A 23,898-nucleotide genomic window follows, 5' to 3' on the forward strand; every position below is an offset into this window, starting at 1 on the left:
TTGACATAATTTTCCACTGTCACTTCTTGCTACGACTAATAAAACTGAATTAAAATCATTTGTGAATTTCACACAAGCTTAATGCTCTTCAGCACTTTGATGGCCTGGGGTTCAGGTGATTTGACAAAATGAAAATATCTTTTGCTCAGTCACTCACTGAGGTTGATTTAATTGGTTCGGCTGTATGTGATGGGTAAAAGTTAAATAATAAATATATGTTTGGTGGTACTGAGGTTCACTTCTAAATCTGAGACCAAGGTCCTCTGTCAGAAAAGGGTGGATTGTCCCCTCATTCAGGGGAGAGTTATTGCCCCAAGTGGAGGAGTTCAAGTAACTTGGGGTCTTATTCACAAGTGGGGGTAAGATGAGAGTGCTGTATGGGGTCTGCATCTGAGGTCCAGGTCCTGTGGTTGCTTGTACTGGACATCATGGTGAAGCCAGAAGGACTAAACTCTTGATTTACCGGTCAATTTACATTCCTACCCTCACCTGTGGCCATGAGTTTTGTGTACCATATGTGTGACCAAAAGAACAAGGTCTTGGATACAAGCGGCGGAAATGAGGTTCCTCTGTCAGGTGTCTGGGCTTAGGAGGGACTGGTTGAGAAGCTGGAATATCCTCGGCATAAAGCTGCTGCAATCAATACGGAAGTGTGGGATGAGCTGCTTGGTCTGTTTCCACCACCACATGGACCCAGATATAGAGGTGGGCGGATCGATCCTAATATCGATAATATCGATACCAGCGCTGGTATTGATATTGAACGATCCTCGTGGAAAAAATTGATACTCAAGCTTTTTTTTCTCTCCCGCATGCACTGACTGCTGTGCACGCAGATTCATCAAAGTCTACTCTCTGTCTATAAGAGCAGCGCTGCGCTGTGTCACACAACACGGAGTAGCGCACCCTCCCCCCTCTGGTCTTTTGTTGTTGCGCCATCACGTGGCTCAACGGCGCCAACCAACAGCCATGCAGGTAGGCTCAGCCTGGCCTGCCCACTCAGCGCTCTCCTCAAGTCAGCCCTCTACCTCAGAAGATTTAAGTTGTGTTGAGTGATATTTTTTAAACAAAAATGTTGATTGTGATAAATAAAGTATTTTGTTGTCACGTACAATGTTTGGTGAAATTCTATCCTAGGTCTTTTGGATCCTTTGGATCTATGAAGCTTAAATATGAAAAAGTATCGGTATCAATATCGGCAATACTGGGCCTGTATTTACTTGGTATGGGATCAATACCAAAATTCCCTGTATCGCCCACCTCTACCCAGATAAGTGGCAGAAAGTGAATGAATCAATGTTTGGTGGTCTCAGCAAGCATATTGGGAACTTATGCCTGAAATATCATTTAACACACTCTTGTAGAAAACTTCCCTCCATTGTTTAATGGAGGTATATAAGAAAATTGTTTTTTGTTGGATCATGTGAATTCAGCATAAAGCAAAGAAGCTTTAATATCTTTTATATGAATGCTGTTGTTTGGCCAAAACAATGTAATCCTTTTTGACAGTATCATATGCAGTAAAATTAACCCATTAATCAATAATGAAACTGTTATGCATGTTACGTTTTATTCAGTCATTGTGATTATCATTTTTGTTCACTGTTTATTTGTGGACACGGATTACCACAAGTCCAGAACGTGGTAACATTTTAGAAACATTAAAATTTATTTGTCTTAAACCACGTGCGCGGAGTCATATTTCTCCGGAAATATATGTTGTCATTCAGTGCCGTTGTGAAATAGGTGGAAGTAGGCCGGCACGTCTCTGAACACTCAAATATTATTGGTGGGCTGTGGAGGAAACCGCTATGACTCTGAATCTGATTGGCTGCTTGACAGCAATATAGCCTTTTCCGCTCCCTCCCGTCTTTCTTTCCCCTTCTCAAGCCGGTAGGTCATCTTGCCGCTCTCCAACAGCTTCTTTTTCATTACATCTGCGGTTCGTTAAATGGTAAGTATTCTGATTTTCGATATTTGATGTTCTACGATTTTAAATGGTACTGGATACATAAGGAAAATTGGTGGGGAATAATACATACAGGTGGACCCGTATTTTAGCATCCGAACTGTTTTATGTAAATAATTAATTAATATAACTCATTCATTTATTTTAAATTAGGGTTATAGTATTACTAATTGGTTAAAGCTATTGTGGCGGGTCGATGATGGGTTAGTGTTTCAATAGAGGGGAGGGGGAGGGGAGGGGGTTGTCAAGTCTTCCAGAATGTTCTCTCGGCGTCAAGCTAAACGCGCTAATCAATGAGAGCTTACTTTCACAATAAGTTTTTCAAAATACTTCCGCTTTTTTTTTTTTTTTGCAATGTGGTTGGAGTAGGTCAACGTGTAACATATATGTACGGATTGGATGACATGGTGTCGTTGTCGTCACTCAGTGCCATGTGGCATGATAGCGCCATGTTCTCTGCTAATGCATACGAGTATGTTCAAATTATAAACTAGGCCAGCTTTTGTTGAAGGTTTTTATTTATTTATTAACAAACCCATGGCAGAGAGCTCCTGATTTGTCTTTGTCCCCTAAAAATGTCTAAATATTTTTATTGGAGGTGGGTGTCTTGATAGTGTTAGCGAATAATTGACGCGTTTTGTAGAATTGTCAGTTTTAGATCCCAACCAAACTAATTTAATCCTGTATTTTGATAATTTGATTAATAGTTGTCTTAAAATAACCAAATTATCCAATTCCAGCTTCTTAAATGTGGTTTTCTCATTTATTTTACTAGTTTCTTTCCTGCTCTGGCAGTGAACTGAATATGTGAGTTGTGTACAAACCAGGACATTTGAAGACACTAGCCTGAAGCATTGACATTTGTTCGCTCTACTTTTTTTTTTTTTTTTTGATGGAACAACAAATCTATTAATCTATGGATTATCTGACGACAATTGTTGGCTGCAGTCCTAATCAGTTTACACCCTGATCTGTAAAACTAGTGATGACTCATGAAGTAAAGCTTAGAGCAGCCATTTCTCTCTCCCTTTGTGTGTGAATGTTTGACATGCTGTGAACAAAGGTGTGCGTTCTGTACACTTACAAGTCTTGTGTTCCCCTTGAAAATATCTAATCAACCTTTTTAATTGAAGAAATTAACTTTATAAATGTTAGGTTACTGCATAAAGCATGTTTACTGACCACTCCTGATTATGAATCTGTAGGTTCATCCTCTTACTACACTGTGAGCAAAAAAAAAGAGAAAAGTTAGCCAGGGTGGTGGCCAAGTGGTTAGTGCGCTTGGTTTCAGTGCGGATATCTATCAGTTCAAACCCCCCACCCCTGCCACATTTCTCCATGTAATGTGGAGTTGGTTCAGAAAGGGCATCCGGCGTAAAATGTCAAATCAACATGCAGGAGCCATCTTGGATCTGCTGCAACAACCCTGGATGACAAAACAAGGGATCATTCGAAGGGATTTACTCGTATGCTTATTTACAGTTAAGCTGTTGTAAATGTGAAATGTTGGAAGTCGTGTGGGGTTGTTTTTTCTCTGGGTGTATGCTTTATCACTTTACTCTGTGAACAGCCCACTTTAAATGTTGAATGGAATGGATTTGTATCATGGACTGCTGTTGTGATATCAGCTGGAAGGAAAACCTCTTGGTTTACAGATATGTGTCAACTTGGATTCCTGATTCTGTAAAGTCATTTCATAAATTCTTCAGCTGTTTAACTCTTTACATAAGCTATGGAGAAATTTAGCCTTGTTAATGGAAGGAATTTTTTATTAATTGAAACACTTTTGGCCAAGTCTAAAAGCTGGTTGGTTGGGGTCAGATTTTAAGTCTTAAAATATTAATTTTCATTTCACTAGTATTGGTCCAGGTGTTTATCCAATTAAGCTACTTGTATAAACAAGGGGTTTTCAAAGCGTGGGAGAGTGAGCCCAGCCTCAGAACAAAAGCCTTTTTTTTAAAGAGCTTCGTATTCTTTCACACATTTTAAACATGTTTTAGAGAACTTTCTATTTTAGCTTTTGTCATATTTAAACATCGTTTTTTTTAAAGATCTCTGTTTCTAAACATCTTTGGCATAACTAACACATTTTAACATAATTAATATTGATTCAACGTTTATACATATTTGTCTCTCATCTAATCTTACTACTTGTTTAGTGCGAGCACCGAGTCTGGGTCTTTGACACACACAGGCGGCTGATGCGGGCATGCACCTGTGGAGAGGAGCAAACAAAAATCATCCTATCCATTTTACCCCTGGCATACATTTATTTTTGTGCCTCCCTGGGGGTGGGGTGGGAGCTCATAGCTTGAAACCACTGGTATAAACTCATGAAATCATCCATCCTTGATGGATCAAAATCTATTAATTGTAAACTAACACTAAACTTTGTTGCTGAATGATCACTTCTTTCAGAAGTCATGTCTAAGGGCCAGCTGTTGGTATTGATCTTGGGACCACTTACTCCTGTGTTGGAGTCTTCCAGCATGGCAAAGTTGAAATCATTGCCATGACCAAGGCAACAGGACCACAACCCAGCTATGGTGGCCTTCACAGATACTGAGAGGCTCATTGGGGATGCAGCCAAGAATCAGGTTGCCATGAACCCAACAAACACGGTCTTTGGTAAGAATTTAAAATTTTCTGTGAAGTACAAGAGCACCATTATGGCCTATTTCTTGCTTTCTTTTAATGTCATAAGTTAGCTTGTTACATCAGTTCTTCACTGTGATGATGATTTTCCTGCCATTCGTAGTTTCCACCAGAGGTCGAAAGACCCAAGATGGCACAAATTCTTCCTTGGATGTCTGAGTGACTTGATGCGAATCTACTATACAGAAAGTGAATTTGACGATAAAAGTAATAATTGCTTCTCCTTCTCCCCAGATGCCAACGTCTCATGGCCGCAGATTTGATGATGCCGTAGTTCAGTCTGACATGAAGCACTGGCCATTTTCTGTAGAGAGTGACGCTGGTCGTCCCAAAGTTAAAGTTGAGTACAAGGGTGAGTCGAAGAATTTTACCCAGAGGAAATTTCTTCAATGGTGCTGACAAAGATGAAGGAGATTGCAGAAGCCTACCTCGGAAAGGTACACATTACACTTAAATAATGTGCCTTTAATATAAATTGTGTTTTAAGGGAACTAACTTGCTCCTTCTGCCCTTGCAGACTGTAAACAATGCTGTAATTACAGTACCCGCCTATTTCAATGACTCCCAACGCCAGGCCACAAAGGATGCTGGTACCATCTCTGGCCTCAATGTTCTGCGTATCATCAATGAACCAACTGCTTGCTGCCATTGCATACGGGTTGGACAAGAAGGTAAACTACTTCATAATTATTTATTTTATATTTTACGAAGAAGTAGTTTTACTTTCATACCAGAGGAATTGTTGTACCCATAAAGATGGTGGGAGAGAGAAAGCTCATTTGAAAATAGTTTGTCTGGCATGTTAAGTTATTGCATAAAACTCGCCATCTGGTGGGGGTGTCAGATATTGCAACAATCTGATCAATGGGTTCTCTAAAGATGTTTGACAGTTTAAATATGCATAGTGGAGAAAGTAAAAATATTCCATGTGACATGCTACTTAAGCATAGATGAGTTAAAGAACTTTGCTTTTTAGTTTCTGACAAAGTTCTGTTATGAATGATCCTCCAATAGTTATTTTCTGAACATGGCATTCTGTTATTGACTGACTCTCATAGTAAACAGCAACTATACATGGACAAGGACCCCCCCACCAAAAAGATATCATCTTGTGCTCTAAGCAGAAAGTATGTTTCTTTATTTACATTGTGGATTATGATTCAATACCAGGCCCCAAGATGGCAGCTCAATCAACTCACTAATGGCTGCTTGTGTGTGTGTGTGTGGTGTGTTGTGTCCACTTTGCTCATCAGCTGATCAATAGCAGGGTTCGGATTGCCATTCAAATTGTGGTTTTTTTTTTTTAATCAACTTTTACTTGGGGGGGAAAAATCACTTTCAAGGGTTGTATATTGTTCAGGCCTCAATGTCCATGACTTGATCCTCCAGAGCTCTTTTTTTTTTTTTCCTTAGACTCCAGTGTGCTCACTTTAGCTCTGAGAGTTTCAATGTTGTCCTCAGCAGTAGATATGAGTATCTCCATTTGTGCTACTTGCTCTGTGCAGTCACTTATTGCTTTAATTGTTCCCATGGGTCCGTCAAATCTCAAGGAGAAATCAGTTTTCACAGATGTTACAACACAGTATTTCATCCATCTTACTGCGCTCCTGTTTCTCCTCTCCACCCGGTGCTGTTATGTGAACTCTGCTAGCATTAGCTCTCTGCACCTCGCCACAAAGAATGTCGTCTGTTAGCTTGGCTTGTTTTGACTTTTCACTCACTTGACCAGTTTTTGCTGCTTCAGGCATCTTGTTGACATGCACATATTAACACTGTAATTCTACCATAGAAAAATATTTTAAAGAAATGAAGTGTGAACAGCAGACCAAGGGAAACATCCTTTTGCATGGCTGCAATAACTGGAAGTCCTCAAATTACTTGTTGCCTAGAAGTGGTGCATGTTGGACTTCATTACATGTCTGAAATTATGAATCTGACTTCATTTCAGGTTGGCTCTGAGAGGAATGTGCTGATCTTGACCTTGGTGGTGGCACTTTTGATGTGTCCATCTTGACCATTGAAGATGGCATTTTTGAGGTCAAGTCTACAGCTGGAGATACTCATCTTGGTGGGGAAGACTTTGACAACCGCATGGTCAACCACTTCATCACTGAGTTTAAACGCAAATACAAGAAGGACATCAGTGACAACAAAAGAGCTGTCCGTCGTCTCCGCACCGCTTGTGAGAGGGCAAAGCGTACCCTGTCCTCAAGCACCCAGGCCAGTATTGAAATCGACTCTCTGTATGAGGGAGTTGACTTCTACACCTCCATCACCAGGGCTCGCTTTGAGAGCTCAACGCTGACCTGTTCCGTGGCACCTTGGACCCTGTGGAGAAGTCACTCCGTGATGCAAAGATGGATAAAGGGCAGATTCATGACATCGTCTTGGTTGGTGGTTCCACCGTATCCCCAAGATCCAGAAGCTTCTGCAGGACTTCTTCAACGGAAAGGAGCTCAACAAAAGCATTAACCCTGATGAGGCTGTGGCTTATGGTGCTGGTATGTTTGTGGAACTTCAGTGAAATCACTAATGTGCCCTTAACCTGTATGCAAGGAGAGGAAACTTAATCGACATGTGTATTGTAATCTGTCTCCACAGCTGTCCAGGCCTGCCATCCTGTGTGGTGACAAGTCTGAAAATGTCCAGGACTTGCTCCTTCTGGATGTCACCCCTCTCTCCTTGGGTATTGAGACAGCTGGAGGGGTCATGACTGTCCTCATCAAGCGTAACACCACCATTCCCACCAAACAGACCCAGACCTTCACCACCTACTCTGACAACCAGCCAGGTGTTCTCATCCAGGTAAGATGAACATGTGTCATACAGTGCCCTCCAAACATATTGGGACAGTGGGTATTTCACATTTTAATTTGTTCATGCTATTTCAAAGACAAAAATAAAAATGATCTAAAGTAAATCTCTACAACTTGAGATAGATAGATATGCAAAAATGAAGGGTTGCATAAGTAATGGAATGCTTTGGTATAATACTTGTATATCACTTTTATTGGCAGTTTTCTTGACCAGTCAGGAGATAGATACATGGACACTTCCAAATCACTGAATATATCTTGGACTCTATAAATTATCAAGAAATACAAATGGTATGGCATTCTATGGCAAATCTGTGTAGAGTAGATGGTTCTCAAAACTGAGTAACTGTGCAAGAAGAAAAGTGAGGAAAGACATCCAGAAGAAGTGAGAACTTGCTGTGGCTGTGATTGGAGAAATTGTGCATGTTTTGAATTTTGTATTCCCAGTTAACAGCTTTACGATGAAGTGGTATAGAGGTGGATTTTCTTAAATCTTCCAGAAGGTACATCTGAGATGCAAGCCTAGATCTGATGTTTTGGTGAAAGAAAATCCTCCTGCTGTGTCACTGGAGATGCAAAACATGCACTAAGCACAATTTCTCCAGTTACAGCCACAGAAGCCTATAACTTTTGTGGGTTGTCTTTGTGGCTTTCTGCACCCTTCTGTCTTGGACAGTCACTCCCATTTTGAGAACTGTCTGCTCTATGCAGACTTACCATAGAGTGCCATACTGTTTGTATTTCTTCATAATTGATGTAAATAAAGTCCAAGACCTTCAGTAACTTGGAAATGTTCATGATTATTTACAGGTATTATATCAAAGCATTCCATTGTTTACACAACCCATCATCTTGGCTTTTATTATTTTTCATTATATCAAATTGTAGATATTTGCTTTAAGTTTAAGGAAGATAATTTTACAAACTTTTTTTTTGAAGTGGCTTAAATATGTGAAATACAAAATGTTCCAATATTTTGGGGGGACACGCTACCTCCCTCTGTATTTCGCTTTGATGACTTTTATTCCAGCCATTCGTAGTTTCCACCAGAGGTCGTAAGACCAAAGATGGTCCAGACCTTCCTTGGATGTCTGAGCGAATAGTTACATTTTCAGTTTGAAAATGTAACTTCAGGACTGTATGCCACAATCATTTGCTAACCTTGTTTTTACTACAGGTTTATGAGGGTGAACGAGCAATGACCAGAGACAACAACTTGCTGGGCAAGTTTGAGCTGACTGGCATCCCTCCTGCTCCTCGTGGCGTTCCGCAGATTGAGGTGACCTTTGACATTGATGCTAACGGTATCATGAATGTCTCTGCTGTTGATAAGAGCACCGGCAAGGAGAACAAGATCACAATCACAAATGACAAAGGTGAGTAATCCTTAAAAGTAAATTTCAAAGCAAGTCAGAATGTGAATTTTCAAACTGCTGTGTGTATTTGACACCCAGGGCGCCTCAGCAAGGAGGACATTGAACGCATGGTCCAGGAAGCTGAGAAAACAAGGCAGAGGATGATGTTCAGCGTGACAAGGTGGCTGCAAAGAACAGTTTGGAATCGTATGCTTTTAACATGAAGTCCACTGTGGAGGATGAGAAACTAGCCGGTAAGATCAGTGATGATGACAAGCAGAAGATCTTGGACAAATGCAATGAAGTCATCAACTGGCTTGACAAAACCAGGTAGACACCCTTCTCACATCTTTCCCCCATTACATAAGTGTAGGGTGACTGTTCTTGATGCATTCTGTGTCTTTGCAGACTGCTGAGAAGGATGAATACGAGCACCAACAGAAGGAACTTGAGAAGGTATGCAACCCAATCATCACAAAGCTGTACCAGAGTGCAGGAGGCATGCCTGGTGGCATGCCAGAGGGGATGCCTGGTGGTTTCCCTGGTGCTGGTGGTGCTGCACCTGGTGGCCGATCATCGGGACCAACCATCGAAGAAGTTGACTAAACATTCCAGCACTGTGGGTCCTAGCTCCTTCTGTTAGCAAAGAAAGTAACCCTCTTAGCCGGAGTTGTCAATGGGCTGAAGAGTGTAATATGACATGAGAATCCCATTCATTACATTGTTCAGTACACAATAAAAGCTTGGAACCCAACAACTGTACTTGTGGTTTCTGTAAAATAAACATCAGGACAGTATTCTGCTGCAGTGATCTTGATCATAGACACAAGATAGTAAAATGTGAATGAGTTGCAGTTTCTGAAGGTGGAAGACTGGACTTTTTTTACTGGGACCACATTGGAATTTAGCTGCTGTGTAAGGCTTCAGAAGTGAACAATGTTGTTGCATGGCCCTGGCAGTTATTGAAGTTTCCACACAAGATCTTTGCATTACAATTAAGATGTAAGCTTCAAGCCATAGTCTGAACTTTATTGTAACTGCTGTCCTAGCCAGTTGACCACCTTAAATTGTCACTAGTCAAGTTTATGAAATGCTGAGTAAGACTGAATCTGGCCTGTAGCAAATTGATTTTATTCTGGCTCGCTGAACTGAGTGCAGGAAGGAATTGAATTTACAAGAAATTTGCTTGCAGAGTAACTATGTACACTTTGGATTTAGGTGTGACGTATTAACATCCTGGGGCCTTAATATCAGACATTACCAAGCTCGTGCATGCTGTTGGCAACTTTTAATCTGAAAAACTTGCACAAATCTAATTTTTACACAATGCTAAAATGAAGTACTTTCATGAAATAAGGCCTATGCATTCTAATCTCGTGGTTTTTCATTACATTAAAAGCAGCGGCGATCTACATTACTGTACTGATGTGTAGTGAACTATTAACTCATTTGTTAAAGATCATGAGGCTCCGTATTTGTTACGGATTAGATTTCTAAACTACGTCAACCACTGACTAACAAGGCGGAATAGAATTTGGAATCAATGTGGCTACGTAGGAATAGCCATTTAGTTTTTCAAAAAATTGGGTAATCTTGCAAAACAGATTTTCATGGCCCTCCTACAATACCTTCGTGGCCCACACTTTGGGGTTCACAACCCCAAAACAGTTTCCTGTGTCTTGGAAATGTTGGTTTCAGCATCCGTACTTTATAATACAAGCTGTGCCCGTTTCGAGGGTTTCTGACGATAAAACCAGCAAGGCTGTAGTGCGTCTGTGTGACCATGGAAACCACAGGCGTGTTCAGGCCTTGTGAAGCTTTGAACTTTAATTGGTTTGTTACTCGGAGCTTCATTCACTCGCTGAAGACCTCTTCTGGAGATCGGAGGTACTGCCGTTTTTGGTCAATTTAATGTACAATGGTTCATTTCAGCTCAGCTTGACGTATAAATCTCCGTTCCAGGCAGTGAGAGCTGTCAGCTGGCTGTTGGAAGCAAAAAGAGAAAAAAAACGCACACGAGCTTGTTTTCATCAGGCGGCCAGTCAAAGTACGAATTCTCGCCTTCGGACTCGCCACGCCGGAAGTGACGTATCGGCGGCAACTCAGACGCATTCATTTATAACATTGTAATTTGACAAAGGGAAACTACAGTAACTATGAAATACGTAAGCACATTGATGAATAAAACAGACATGTAATCAGAGGATCTTGTCATCAAAAATCTTAAAAAGCATTAAGTGGCAATGTAAACACCACTCCTTTCGGTTTAATTGAAAAAAAAGCTGGCATTTCGGTTTAACTTACATTATTTGTTAGGTAATTGTGAGCTGATATTAACATCTTGGACTGCTTTCACAAAATAGGGAATTTGATGTCTCAAAACAAAATGTGATCGTAATTTTTTATTATTTCCTGTCATGTTCCAAAAGGAAATAGTTGATTTAATGTTTTAAAAAAGGAATGTTGTTTGCAGCGTTTGATTCTTTACAGTTGAGATGGAATTTTTTGATATTTTAGCGTTGTTTTCAGTGGTGTGTGTGAATTTATGAAATCATCTCACGAATGTGTGAATAAAGTGATTGGAATCAAATGATTCATCTTGAGCTGGTGGGAAGCAGTGTATGTTTCCATAAACCATGTGCTGATCAACCGACTGTTATGCTTCATAGCAGAGAGCTGGTTTGTAGTGGTCGTGGGTGATTGTAAAATAAACTGTATGTATTGTTGATTTATGAAGAAAATCAATGTTCCTGCTGCCAGTTTTTTCATATTTTGGTTTTATTTCTCTATTTAGCTGCAGTTTCAGTGGCAGTGACAGTATTGGAGGGACAAACTGTCACCTTAAGGTGTTCCATTATCAGTGCTCACAAACACTATGTGGAGTGGAAGAACCCCAAAGGATATACTATGTTCTTCAGTAAAAACAGGGGTGAGAATGACTACAAATGTGTAACAGAATTTATCTCATGTTTTTGTAATGCCAGAATTAAAGGTATGACACATCATTTTCTTTTTTGCTCATTGATTTCCAGGTGTGAAAAAAAACGGTACAATATTGTTAAACTGTCAGAAACAGAATTCATAGTTAGCATTTCCAACGTTACCTTCAGAGACGGTGGTAACTATACGTGCCATGAGTACGCTGACGTCCCCAAAGAGAAGACAGTTGAGGTGACTGTGTTAGGTGGGTATTTTTTTTTTTAATCAGTCGAGTAGTTAAAAAAAAAATCAATTGAGAGTAGTACAACCTGATCAGCACACAGTAAAGACGCTTGAATCTTCGACTGGACTGGGTTGCTCAAAGCAACCCAGTCCAGTCGAAGATTCAAGCGTCTCTACTATGGAAACCACCCGGACAACCGAGAGCCTTCACAGAAACAACTGATCAGCATATATAATATATTATATATATATATATATATATATATATATATATATATATATTATATATATATATATATATTTGGCAGGGGCATTCATGCTCTCTTGACTTCTCTTGTGATAAACGTATGATATACCAATTAAAACGGAATAAAAAATTATGCTTCTCAGTCTAGTTAGCTTGCACTAGAAACCTGTAGACCCTGTTTAGAGAAGAAACTACTGATCCTCTTCTTTTTATTCAGTCTTCTGGCCACACTACAAAATGCACAATACAGAGTAAGTTTGTTCCTTTTGGGCTACTTTATCAACATGTGTTGCAACATGGTGGGCATGGCAGCCTCCATGGGGACGGGCCCATTGGCATGTAGATATGAAGGGCTCATTCTAAGCTTATGAAAACACATGAACAGATGGTTATTATAAATGCTATATGCCATCAGCTAATAAACTGATGAATTCTACAGACTGCAGCTTTAAAAACTGAAAGTTGTAGCTAAAAACACCCTACTGCATCTGAACTGTTGTTTGCTGTACGCAAAAATACGTCACTTAAATTTTAAATTTAGTTTGTACCTGAATAGTTTCTGCAGACACAGATTTGTGGGACTTTGTGAACATTTAAAATCAAAACAACTTTATATTGACTCTGAAATGCAGATTTTAAAAAAATTGCATAATATGACCCCTTTAACATAGCAAAACTTTTATCAATTAACTTTCTCTATATTGTGACATTGTGACGTGAATAAGAATTTTATGGTATTTATTCAATTAAAGGTTTGCCAAAAATAGAAACTGGAAAGCATGACGGGAAGTTTCTGGTAAAATGCACCACAGCGGCGAACAGCCATCCTCCTCAGATCTCCTGGGTCCTTGATCAAGAAACTGAAATTATTGGTAAGTACTGACACAAAAATATAAAAGAACAGCAACAACAAAAAACAAAATCTAAAATGATGTAACCTATGAGCCCTAAGAAATGGAAAACTTTAAGCACTGCGTACCATTTACCATTTTTAGCTCCATGTGTGTGGCTGTTTCAATTCTGAAACTAGGGAGTACAGACTACTGGGAGTCTGCATCACAGTAGAGGTGGGCGATACCGGGAATTTGGTATTGATCCGATACCAAGTAAATACAGGCCCAGTATCGCCGATATCGATACCGATACTGATACTTTTTCATATTTAAGCTTCATAGATCCAAAGGATCCAAAAGACCTAGGATAGAATTTCACCAAATACTGTACGTGACAACAAAATACTTTATCACAACATTTTTGTTTAAAAAATATTACTCAACACAACTTAAAATAAAATCTCCTGAGGTAGAGGGCTGCAAACCACAATACAAGGGTGCACCGCTCCGTGTTGTGTGACACAGCGCAGCACTGCTCTTACAGACAGAGAGTAGAGTTTGATGAATCTGTGTGCACAGCAGTCAGTGCGTGCGGGAGAGAAAAAAAAAGCTTGAGTATTGATCTTTTTACATGAGGATCGTTCAATATCAATACCAGCGTTGGTATCGATATTATCGATATTAGGATTGATCTGCCCACCTCTACATCACAGCATTTGGGAGCTCACAACTCACTGACAGTGTAGTTAAAGTTGTGCTACAGCAATTAAAAAAAAAAAAACAACATAAAAATGCTTGCATAACTGGTTTGTGTTCAGTGCAGCTTGTTGAAGCCAACATTTGGTCAGCATTCTGAAGTACCTTTTAGGTCCAAAGAAACAATGTGATGGTGTAATTTATCTCAGTCTGTGTTAATCAGCTTCATTTAACAGTATACCAACAGATTTTATGTAATAATAGCAGCAGAAATTGGAGAATTGATTCAGTACTATTTTGGAGGCCATGTGCGCTCCCTACAATATTAATGATACACTTTTGACACAAATGCCAAAATGATGTGTGTATAGTATACCTTAACCCAATTTAATACATTGTCAGATTGTCTGTTGAGGTACTGATTCAAACTGTTCCATTCCATAGGTCACCCCCAAGTCTACGTAGAAGACAAAAAATATATCTCTCAGGATATGCTGCATGTCAAATCAGTGAGGAACCGGATCACAGTGAAATGTCCTTGTTCACCATCCAGCGTTACAACTCAAGACCCCTGATAAACTTTGTCAAAATTGGACGAACTGTGAGTGCCACTTACTAAATAAAGAAAATTGCACAGGCTGCTTAGATAATATCAGAAAACACAGTGGTCTTGAAAATTGATGTTGTTATTCCCAACATGGTGATATAGTGATTGGCATGTAGTGCCTGAGCTACCGTTGTTACTTAGTTTGGTTTGATAATCCACAGATATATTGTGCCAGTTCATGGTTAAATCATTTAATACGTTCCCAGCCTTGATTGCTAGCCCACAAACTTGCTCAACAATCCCATATTTGATCTTCTACATGCTAACTAGCCAACCTGTTTAGCCATTGTTTGCTATGAACTGAGATAGCTAGCAAGTCTGGAAGCATGCACTGGTGCCACGCTTCACCATATCCACTGGATGGCAATCACCCAGGCAGGCAATTTGTTTTATCTTTATATATTATAAATCTTATATGTAATTATATACAACTTATATATTGTGACAATGACCAAGCTAAATCTGTATATTGCTTGTATTTTATTTGTTTTTAACATTGACTTGATGATGTTAACCAGTCTATTATGACGTGTGCTGCTGCCTTTCTTGGCCAGGTCACCCTTGTTAAAGAGGTTTCGATGTCAGTGGGCTTTTTATCTGGTAAAATAAAGGTTATATTATAGACACCCAGCCCATTCCCACCTCTTGAAAGTAATCATCCCCTTCGCCGTGTTAGTGTGAACAGCAGTGTCCAAAGATCATTTATGATTCGGCATTACTGGTGCAAATTCTCATGTCAGAGTTCAGTAAATTTTAATTTGACATGAAACATTTACTTGTTTTACTTGAGGGAATATTTTTGCCCCCTTGAACGGTCAAATTTGGTCAAAATCTATGCATCAAAATTCCCTGGCAAAACTTTGCATCCAGCTTCCTCCGATGAGCCTCATACATGATTTCGTTTCAACAAAAATAATTATATAGTGTTCCATCATGAAATGATTTAGTCCATTCATTCACTTGCCCTGAAATGTCACTGTGCCTCCAGTGGGACGGGCCCTCCAGTTTGGGAACACACCACGCTTTCAGATATATTCATCTACGGTGTCAGTAAATAGAAAATGTATTTCGTGTACTTGGAAGTAATTCTGCATGAAAGTGTATTTGAGGAACAAAGAACGAGTAACTGTGTTGTCACAAGTAGGAAACCACTGCCTGGGTGAATGTTTTTATAAGGGACTTTCTGTTGCTCCATATCACCGTCATGATCACCAGACTGAAAATCTACCAAACTGCCCCATTCAAATTCCTCTTTCTGCCTCTTGTAAACAGTTTGTTTCCAAGTAGTTCAATTTAAAAAAGAAGTGTGATTTACAAAAAAGAGAGAAAACGTCAGCGTGACTGATTACTTTTTGGTTTATAATTAACGTCTTACTTCTCTCTCTTACTTCTCTCTGTGACAGCAAAAAAATTTCACTCAACCACTTCGATCAGTTCACCCACGACTCAGCCTCAAAGGTCAGCAGAGTAATGAGAACGACAACCCGCTGGTTGACAAGTGGAGGAAGAACAACCAGACACCTGCAGGGACCTTCATCTGAGACTGTGACAAATTTACGATCTGTTTCCTCTGATGAGCCGAAGACAGTTACAGCACGCCCTGGATTTGTGTTTGGCACTGCCACATCCACAGGCTCTCAGCAGCAGCACTACTGGTGAATGAAAATGTTTGATTTATTCAAAGACTCATGTGCTGTGGGTGATAATATATTGTATCACATCCAGGTGCATATGTAATTGTCAAAATATAAAGTCCATTGCTCTAAGTTCTTAGTGGTTGTCATCCGGGACCTGGGCTTAAGGTGGTGAAGCTTGGTACAAACGCATGTTCTCAGGGCCTGCCCCGGAGTTAAAAGAATGAGAAAATGAATATGACTTCAAAAAGAGAATTTAGCTTTAATTTGGACATTAACAGTATACATGTCAGGTGGCCTAATGTAGGAACTGCAGCCTTTTATACATTTAGCCCCCACTTTAAAGACCAAAAGTACCGTATTTTCCGACTATAGTCACATTTATTTTTGAAATGTATAATTTGACAAGATTCAAGAAAAAAATATTTTCTAGCAATCTGGAAAATACAACACCAATTCTAATGAAGCTGGGACGTTGTGTAAAATGTAAATAAAAACAGAATACACTGATTTGCAAATACTCTTCAATCTATATTCATTTGAATACAACCACAAAGACAAGATATTTAATGTTCAAAACTGATAAACTTTATTGTTTTTGTGCAAATATTTGCTCATTTTGAAATGGATACCTGCAACACATTTCAAAAAAGCTGGGACAGTGGTATGTTTACCACTGTGTTACATCACCTTTCCTTCTAACAACACTCAATAAGCGTTTGGGACTGAGAACACTAATTGTTGAAGCTTTGTAGGTGGAATTCTTTCCCATTCTTGCTTGATGTACGACTTCAGTTGTTCAACAGTCCAGGTCTCCGTTGTCGTATTTTGTGCTTCATAATGCGCCACACATTTTCAATGGGCAACAGATCTGGACGGGAGGCAGGCCAGACTAGTACCCGCACTCTTTTACTACGAAGCCACGCTGTTGTAACACATGAAGATGTGGCTTGGCATTGTCTTGCTGAAATAAGCAGGGACTCCTGAAAAAGTCGTTGCTTGGATGGCAGCATGTGTTGCTCCAAACCTGGATGTACCTTTCAGCATTAATGGTGCCATCACAGATGTGTAAGTTGCCCATGCCATGGACACTAACACACCCCCATACCATCACAGATCCTGGCTTTTGAACTTTGTACTGGTACAATCTGGATGGTCTTTTTCCTCTTTTGTCCGGAGGACACAATGTCCATGATTTCCAAAACCAATTTGAAAATGTGGACTCATCAGAGACAGCACACTTTTCCACTTACTGTCCATTTCAAATGAGCTCAGGCCCAGAGAAGCTGGCGGTGTTTCTGGATGTTGTTGATATATGGCTTTCGCTTTGCATGGTAGAGTTTTAACTTGCACTTGTAGATGTAGTGATGAACTGTGTTAACTGACAATGGTTTTCTGAAGTGTTCTTGAGCCCATGCAGTAAGATCGTTTACACAATGATGCCTGTTTTTAATGCAGTGCCGCCTGAGGGATCGAAGGTCACGGGCATTCAATGTTGGTTTTCGGCCTTGCCGCTTAAGGGTAGAAAGTTCTCCAGATTCTCTGAATCTTCTGATTATATTATGGACTGTAGATGATGGAATCCCTAAATTCCTTGCAATGGGATTTTGAGAAACATTGTTCTTAAACTGTTGGACTATTTTTTCATGCAGTTGTTCACAAAGTGGTGATCCTCACCCCATCTTTGCTTGTGAATGGCTGAGACGTTTGGGGGATGCTCCTTTTATACCCAGTCATGACACTCACCTGTTAACAATTGTGTTAACAACCTGTTCACCTGTGGAATGTTCCAAACAGGTGTTCTTTGAGCATTGTTACCTCTGTCCCAGCTTTTTTTGAAACATGTTGCAGGCATCCATTTCAAACTGAGCAAATATTTGCCACAAAAAACAATAAAGTCTATCAGTTTTGAAACATTAAATATCTTGTCTTTGTGGTGTATTCAATTGAATATAGGCTGAAGAGGATTTGTAAATCATTGTATTCTGTTTTTATTTACATTTACACAACGTCCCAACTTCATTGGAATTGGGGTTGTACTTGTCAATCACATACTAGCCTAAACATCCATCCATTTTCTGTACCCAAATTAAGGGGGGGGGGGTGGAGCTGGAGCCTAACCCAGCAGTCACAGGGTGTGAGACAGGGTACACCCTGGACAGGATGCCAGTCTGTCGCAGGGCCACATGCAGACCAACAAACACATTCACACCCACTTCACCTAACCTGCATGTCTTTGGATGTTGGGAGGAAGCCAGAGTAGCCGGAAGGAATCCATGCAAACACAGGGAGAACATGCAAACTCCACACAGAAAGGCCCCAGGTGGGAATCAACCCATGACCATGAGGCAGCAGTGCTAATCACTAAGCCCTAGCCTGGTTCAGTGCTGGGCATCACACAGAAAGTCAACAAGTCTAAACACGAGAACCTGAGAGAGAAATCGACATTTTCTCAGTTTTTACACTGAATTTATTCAGTTATGCAACCACCACAGCTATCTCTGATGCCAAGTTCCCAGACTGTGAGAGACGTCTGTCACAAGACGTTGCAGTGTTAGTGTGAACATCAGTAAATATGGATCAACTGTGAGGTTGTTGCACAGGCACAAGAACTTCATCAAGAAGCATTTTTTTTATATTTAATTTTTTTCTTCACTTTTTTTTTTTTTTTTTTACAGATGACTTCGTGAGGTCATCGACAATCAGGTCTCAGAATGACAGCACGAGTAATGCAACAACTACTACAGGTACAGTACTGTGAACGCAGTGTGATGCACAGATCATTGGAGTGCATGTCAAAGCTCCAAACACAATGTAAATAAATATAGAAACAAAAGTGACACTATCTGCATTTGATCACGAAGATCTGAGAGAGAGAGAGAGAGAGAGAGAAAGAGAGAGAGAGAGAGAGAGAGAGCGCGAGCGACTCTTTTGCTTCCATCTAGTGGTGAATTGTACCACTGCAGTTGTACTGTTTCTGCAGCGCTTTGCGTGCTCTAATGTGCATGCTTTTTCATCATTATAGGCCCACTATCTGTCTCCATGGCAACACAGGAGATCATTTTTCCCTAATGGTACACTGGATAATGGAACAAGAGGTATAATGACACTGTTTTGCTTTTCCTGAATAATGTACACAATTTTAAAATGATTTTAAAGGCTGAAATATCTGACAACATTATGTCTCTTTCTAGGGAGTGTTAATGAGCTTGATGCACAAATAGGAGCTAAACAAATTCATCACTACTGGTGTTCCTGGTGACCTGCTTGATCCTCGCTCTTCTAGTGGTGGTCATTTTTTTTGCCATCAAACTGAGGAGAGCACACCTAATCTGGAAGAGAGGTATACAGACTGTGCCTTTATTTCCTTTCATAGGAACAGCACCAACAATATCAGATGAACTTTATCTATGAAGTTAAGCAGTAAATCCTTCACACTGGCTCTAGACACATGACAGTCTGACTTTGGGTGTGCTCTTGTAACTTTTTTTTTGTTTGTTTTTTCCCCCTAAAAATTTTGACAGTATTTATTATTACAGAGAATGAAGACTCAGATCCGTCAGAGGAGAGCCCACAAATCAAAATCAAGTCAGGAAGAGAAACAATCTCAAGGACAAAGGCGAAGAGGTACGTTATTAAACACTTTTTTTTTGCAAATGACAACCAAAAACATTTTCAATTAAAGCATGATTCATAATTCATAATTGGGTTGCATTGATCTGCCAGTGGTCAAAAGTGAATGTGATAATTGTTACTATTGTGCTGCAATTGTATTTTCATTATTCATGCTCACGGAGAGCAAAAGCAGTCTGTCATTTAAAATCATTCTAAGTCATTTGTCAAGGAAAAATGCCCATACTGTTTTCAGCCTTTTTACTAAAGGACTTCACTCTTGTCTATATATTTAAAAATAACATTTAAAAAGACAATGTAGTTTACTTAAATTCGATGTAGACCCCCAAAATTTTATTAAAATATGTTCTTTCAAACCCTTTGTTTCCTTTAATCACTTTCCCAGTATTTTAAGTTCTTGCATTATGACATCACAAAGAGAGGGTCAGCTGGGAGGGAATAGTGTTTGGCCATTGTTGCATCATGGGAGATATGTCTCTGAGTGCAATTTCTTATTAAGTTTTTAAAGTGTCATAAAAAAAGGGAAAAGTAATTTTTCTGTTTCACAGAACCCAAATCACTGTGGCCAACACCAAAATATTCTGATATCAGATCATGCAAACAGAGACAAGCAACAAATCCTATTACACTGATTAAACTAGAACTTCTCAGAGTTACTATTCCTCCTTTGATAAACTATATATATATATATATATATATATATATATATGTATATATATATATATATATACATATATATATATATATATATATATATATATATATATATGTATATGTATATATATATATATATGTATATGTGTGTGTGTGTGTGTGTGTGTGTGCATGTGGTCCTACATCAAATTCATGTCAGATTTATAGCAACATGGCATGTGACTCCTATGATTACACTGGATACAAGTCACTTCTAAATGTGAATGATCTGATTTAGGTCACTTCATTACATCCGCCAAAGACGTAATAAAATCATCTGTGTTTATTTATGTCTGCCTTTTAGCAGGATTATGTCTAAACTACTCCACGGATTTGAAGACATTTTCACCACAGATAGATAGTAGGGCATGGAGGACTCCATTAAATTTTGGAGGTGATCCGAATCCAAATGGGGATCCAGATTCTGGATCAAGATTTTACTTTATATAGGCTTTTAAGGATTACGTCAAAACTACTTCACCGATTCTCACCAAATTTGCACCACAGATAGATATTAGGCCATGGAAGACGCCATTAAATTTTGGAGGTGATCCAGAGCCAGATTCTAGATCAAGATTTCATTTTATATAGGCTTTTAAGTATTACATCAAAACTACTTCACGGATTCTCACCAAATTTGCAGCATAGATGTATATTAGGCCATGGAAGACTCCACTGAATTTTGGAGGTGATCTGGATTGGGATTTTCATTTGTAAACTTCACTTTGTGGGATTTTGAGGATTACATCAAAACGACATAACTGATTATCACCAAATTTTAACCACACATTGGTGTTAGGCCTTGGAAGGCTCCATTAAATTTTGGAGGTGCCCTACATGTTGATCTGGATTCTGGATCAAGATTTCTCTTTGTAGGACTTTTACATCAAAACTACTTCATGGATATGACATCACAATGTAAAACCAAGATCAGGAAGAAGCTACTTTGTTTCAGCTTGTGAATTAAATATCACATTGCAACATCTTGATCAGTTGGTCCATTCTGGGTCAGTATGCAGTTATTACATTGTGCTGTGGAATCCGGATCCAAGTAAAGTCCAGGTCACGATGTGAATCACGTATCTGTTATTTTGAGTCCTGTCAACCCTCGGCGGATGTCAGAAATCTCTGATTGTTCTTGCTTGTTAATGTAAACACAGCTTATCTTTTCATTTGAATATGTGTTGCACATATACAGTATTTTTTTGCATTCACATCACCATATTTAATGAATTATGAAATCCTTGCATAGCTGTTGCAACATTATTCTAATGCACTGTATGCAGTCTTAATATGATTAAAGGTGAGAAACTAAATAGGGCATTTTTCATTCATTTTCTGATTATTGTTATAATGAAAGATGCCCATTAATTTTATGAAACAGTTCAAACCAGAATCACTGTTTCCTCTTTTTATTTTCTACAATTCAGTCACATTGACTTGCGTAACGTTTTACTTTTCTGCTGAATTGCTGATTATGAAATGCTCTCTTTTCACAGGGATCCTCAACACAACATTCACGCAGTACATCGTTGAAGAACCAGCAGTGATGACATCAGCAATAAACACAAACGCAGTCATAGCATCAGAGAGTACAAATCATGAGGAGAGGTCACCTGTTATTTCAGCACAAGGTCCAGTCAGATGTGAAATAAAGGAAACTGAGCTGTAACAACCATTACAATTTTTATGTGTTCAGCATCGGCAACAAAATCAATAGATTTATTTCACTGCTTTTGTAAAATAGAGTGGATGTTTACACACACACACACACACACACACACACACACACACACACACACACACACACACACACACACACACACACACACACACACACACACACACACACACACACCCACACACACACACACACACACACACACACACACACACACATATCATGTGATAACACACTGACTTTGGCTTTAGTACTGTATACTTTTGTATCAATGCCCTGTTCATATGTGAAAATAAAATGTATTTTTCTTAATACCATGGCATGCTTTATTGAGACAATGGTGCATTGTTGTGCATAACGCCACAACAATCTTTTTAACTGTTTGTCTTCACTAGGCACATGATGTCTTTGGTTTGTCTTTTGTTAAAAGGAGGATGATGCAAATAATGCAGCAAACATGAACATCATAAATCACTCTTATACCTTGAAAGGAGGAGATACAGGAATTGTTTTTCATAAAAACCAAAATTAATGCAGATCTGGATGTTCCTTGGTCAATGGTCAATGACGTGAGCTGTCACAAAAACATCTGCCCCTGTTGGCTGGCAGTAGTAAAAACACTTGTATACAACTTTTTGCTCTTTGACCTGGAGTTGGTGTATCATTGATTGAAAATGATGTTATAAAGTTCTTCATCGGACCAAGATCTTACCACAGATTGGGCGCCTTTTTCAGGAAGGAAAGGATTACTATGCTAAGGAAAGGATTACTACGCTTTCTGTTTGATTTGTGGGATCACTTGATGCCTTGATTGAGACACTTGAGAAGGTGAGTTAGGATTCATAATGTCTGGGTTTGTGATTGTGCTGGATCAAGACTAGGATCCTTCAGTAACTTCGTGGATTTGGTTATCAGAAGTGTACCTGCATGCAGTAAAAGTGTTGACACACACCTCAGCCTCTGAGATCAACAGATGCCTCGGAAGAGCTGATGAGAGTCACGAGAGAGAGAGAGGTAGTGCCAATATCTTTGCAAGCAAACAAAGGTCCAAGTCTTTAGGGTCCTGGCACTTCCTGTCTTACTATATAGATGTGAAAGCTAGATGATTACCAGTGACCGGATGCCTCTTGGAAGTATGCTTGGGTACTGCTGGAATGACTTTGTGACAAACTCATGGTTTCTTAGGGGGACTCAGATGAGGTGTACCACTTGCATTATGACAGAACGTCAACTACTACATTTTTGTCATGCGGCACACTTCTGGGCACGATCTATTGCGCAGGTTCCACAATGATGAGAACTCTAGCAAATAGAAAAGGCCAAGGAAATCCCCATGTACATTTGGCTGTGGCAGTTCAAGTGTAAATGGCTGCTTTTGAGAGGTTGAGATGGTAAATGGACTGCATTTATATAGCACTTTTCCATCTGCATCAGAAACTCAAAGCGCTTTACAATTATGCCTCCCATTCACACCCACTCATACACCAATGTCAGGGTGCAGCCATAAAAGATGCTCACGACACTCCGGGAGCAACTAAGGGATTAAAGACCTTTCCCAAGGTAAGGGCCCTTATTAGCGATTTCTGGTCTGGTTGGGTTTTGAACCGAGGATCCTTTGGTCTGAGGACCAGCGCTTAATCACTAGACTATCAACTCCCCTGATTGGTTGTTTGCCTGGCTGGGTGCCATTGAGGACCCAAGGTGGTTCTATAGTACATTGGATGCTGTGATGTGTGGCACCAGCTCATGCCCCCAGGCTTGACATAATTTTCCACTGTCACTTCTTGCTACGACTAATAAAACTGAATTAAAATCATTTGTGAATTTCACACAAGCTTAATGCTCTTCAGCACTTTGATGGCCTGGGGTTCAGGTGATTTGACAAAATGAAAATATCTTTTGCTCAGTCACTCACTG

General features: G+C 39.5%; 2 protein-coding genes, 2 non-coding genes and 1 pseudogene across 4 annotated transcripts in view; 4 read left to right on the top strand and 1 right to left on the bottom strand.

Annotated features, from left to right (window-relative positions):
• The window catches only part of LOC117517721 (heat shock cognate 71 kDa protein), a 50,680-nt gene extending 48,728 nt beyond the window's left edge, over positions 1 to 1,952 (bottom strand). Inside the window, exon 1 of the mRNA XM_034178863.1 lies at positions 1,879 to 1,952. Coding sequence (XP_034034754.1) covers positions 1,879 to 1,932 — 54 coding nt within the window. The 5' untranslated portion in view covers positions 1,933 to 1,952. The remainder of the gene's footprint in view (positions 1 to 1,878) is intronic.
• A 2,742-nt stretch (positions 1,953 to 4,694) lies between these two features.
• Positions 4,695 to 4,787, top strand: LOC117518015. Its single transcript, XR_004562887.1, has one exon. It is a non-coding gene; the product is annotated as a small nucleolar RNA SNORD14 (small nucleolar RNA).
• A 71-nt stretch (positions 4,788 to 4,858) lies between these two features.
• On the top strand, positions 4,859 to 9,401 carry LOC117517725 (annotated as a pseudogene).
• Positions 8,447 to 8,539, top strand: LOC117518017. The gene has a single exon (XR_004562889.1). It is a non-coding gene; the product is annotated as a small nucleolar RNA SNORD14 (small nucleolar RNA).
• A 593-nt stretch (positions 9,402 to 9,994) lies between the features above and the next one.
• On the top strand, positions 9,995 to 22,069 carry LOC117517994 (cytotoxic and regulatory T-cell molecule-like). Its single transcript, XM_034179110.1, is given in 10 exon segments — positions 9,995 to 10,013; positions 11,590 to 11,729; positions 11,826 to 11,979; positions 12,957 to 13,076; positions 14,178 to 14,269; positions 14,272 to 14,334; positions 19,218 to 19,317; positions 19,514 to 19,545; positions 19,547 to 19,601; positions 21,800 to 22,069. Coding segments are annotated over 10 exon segments (948 nt in total). The 3' UTR covers positions 21,973 to 22,069.
• Positions 22,070 to 23,898: the final 1,829 nt, after the last annotated feature.

This window comes from Thalassophryne amazonica, chromosome 9 (genome assembly GCF_902500255.1).
Source record: "Thalassophryne amazonica chromosome 9, fThaAma1.1, whole genome shotgun sequence".
In the NCBI taxonomy this organism is placed as follows: Eukaryota; Metazoa; Chordata; class Actinopteri; order Batrachoidiformes; family Batrachoididae; genus Thalassophryne; species Thalassophryne amazonica.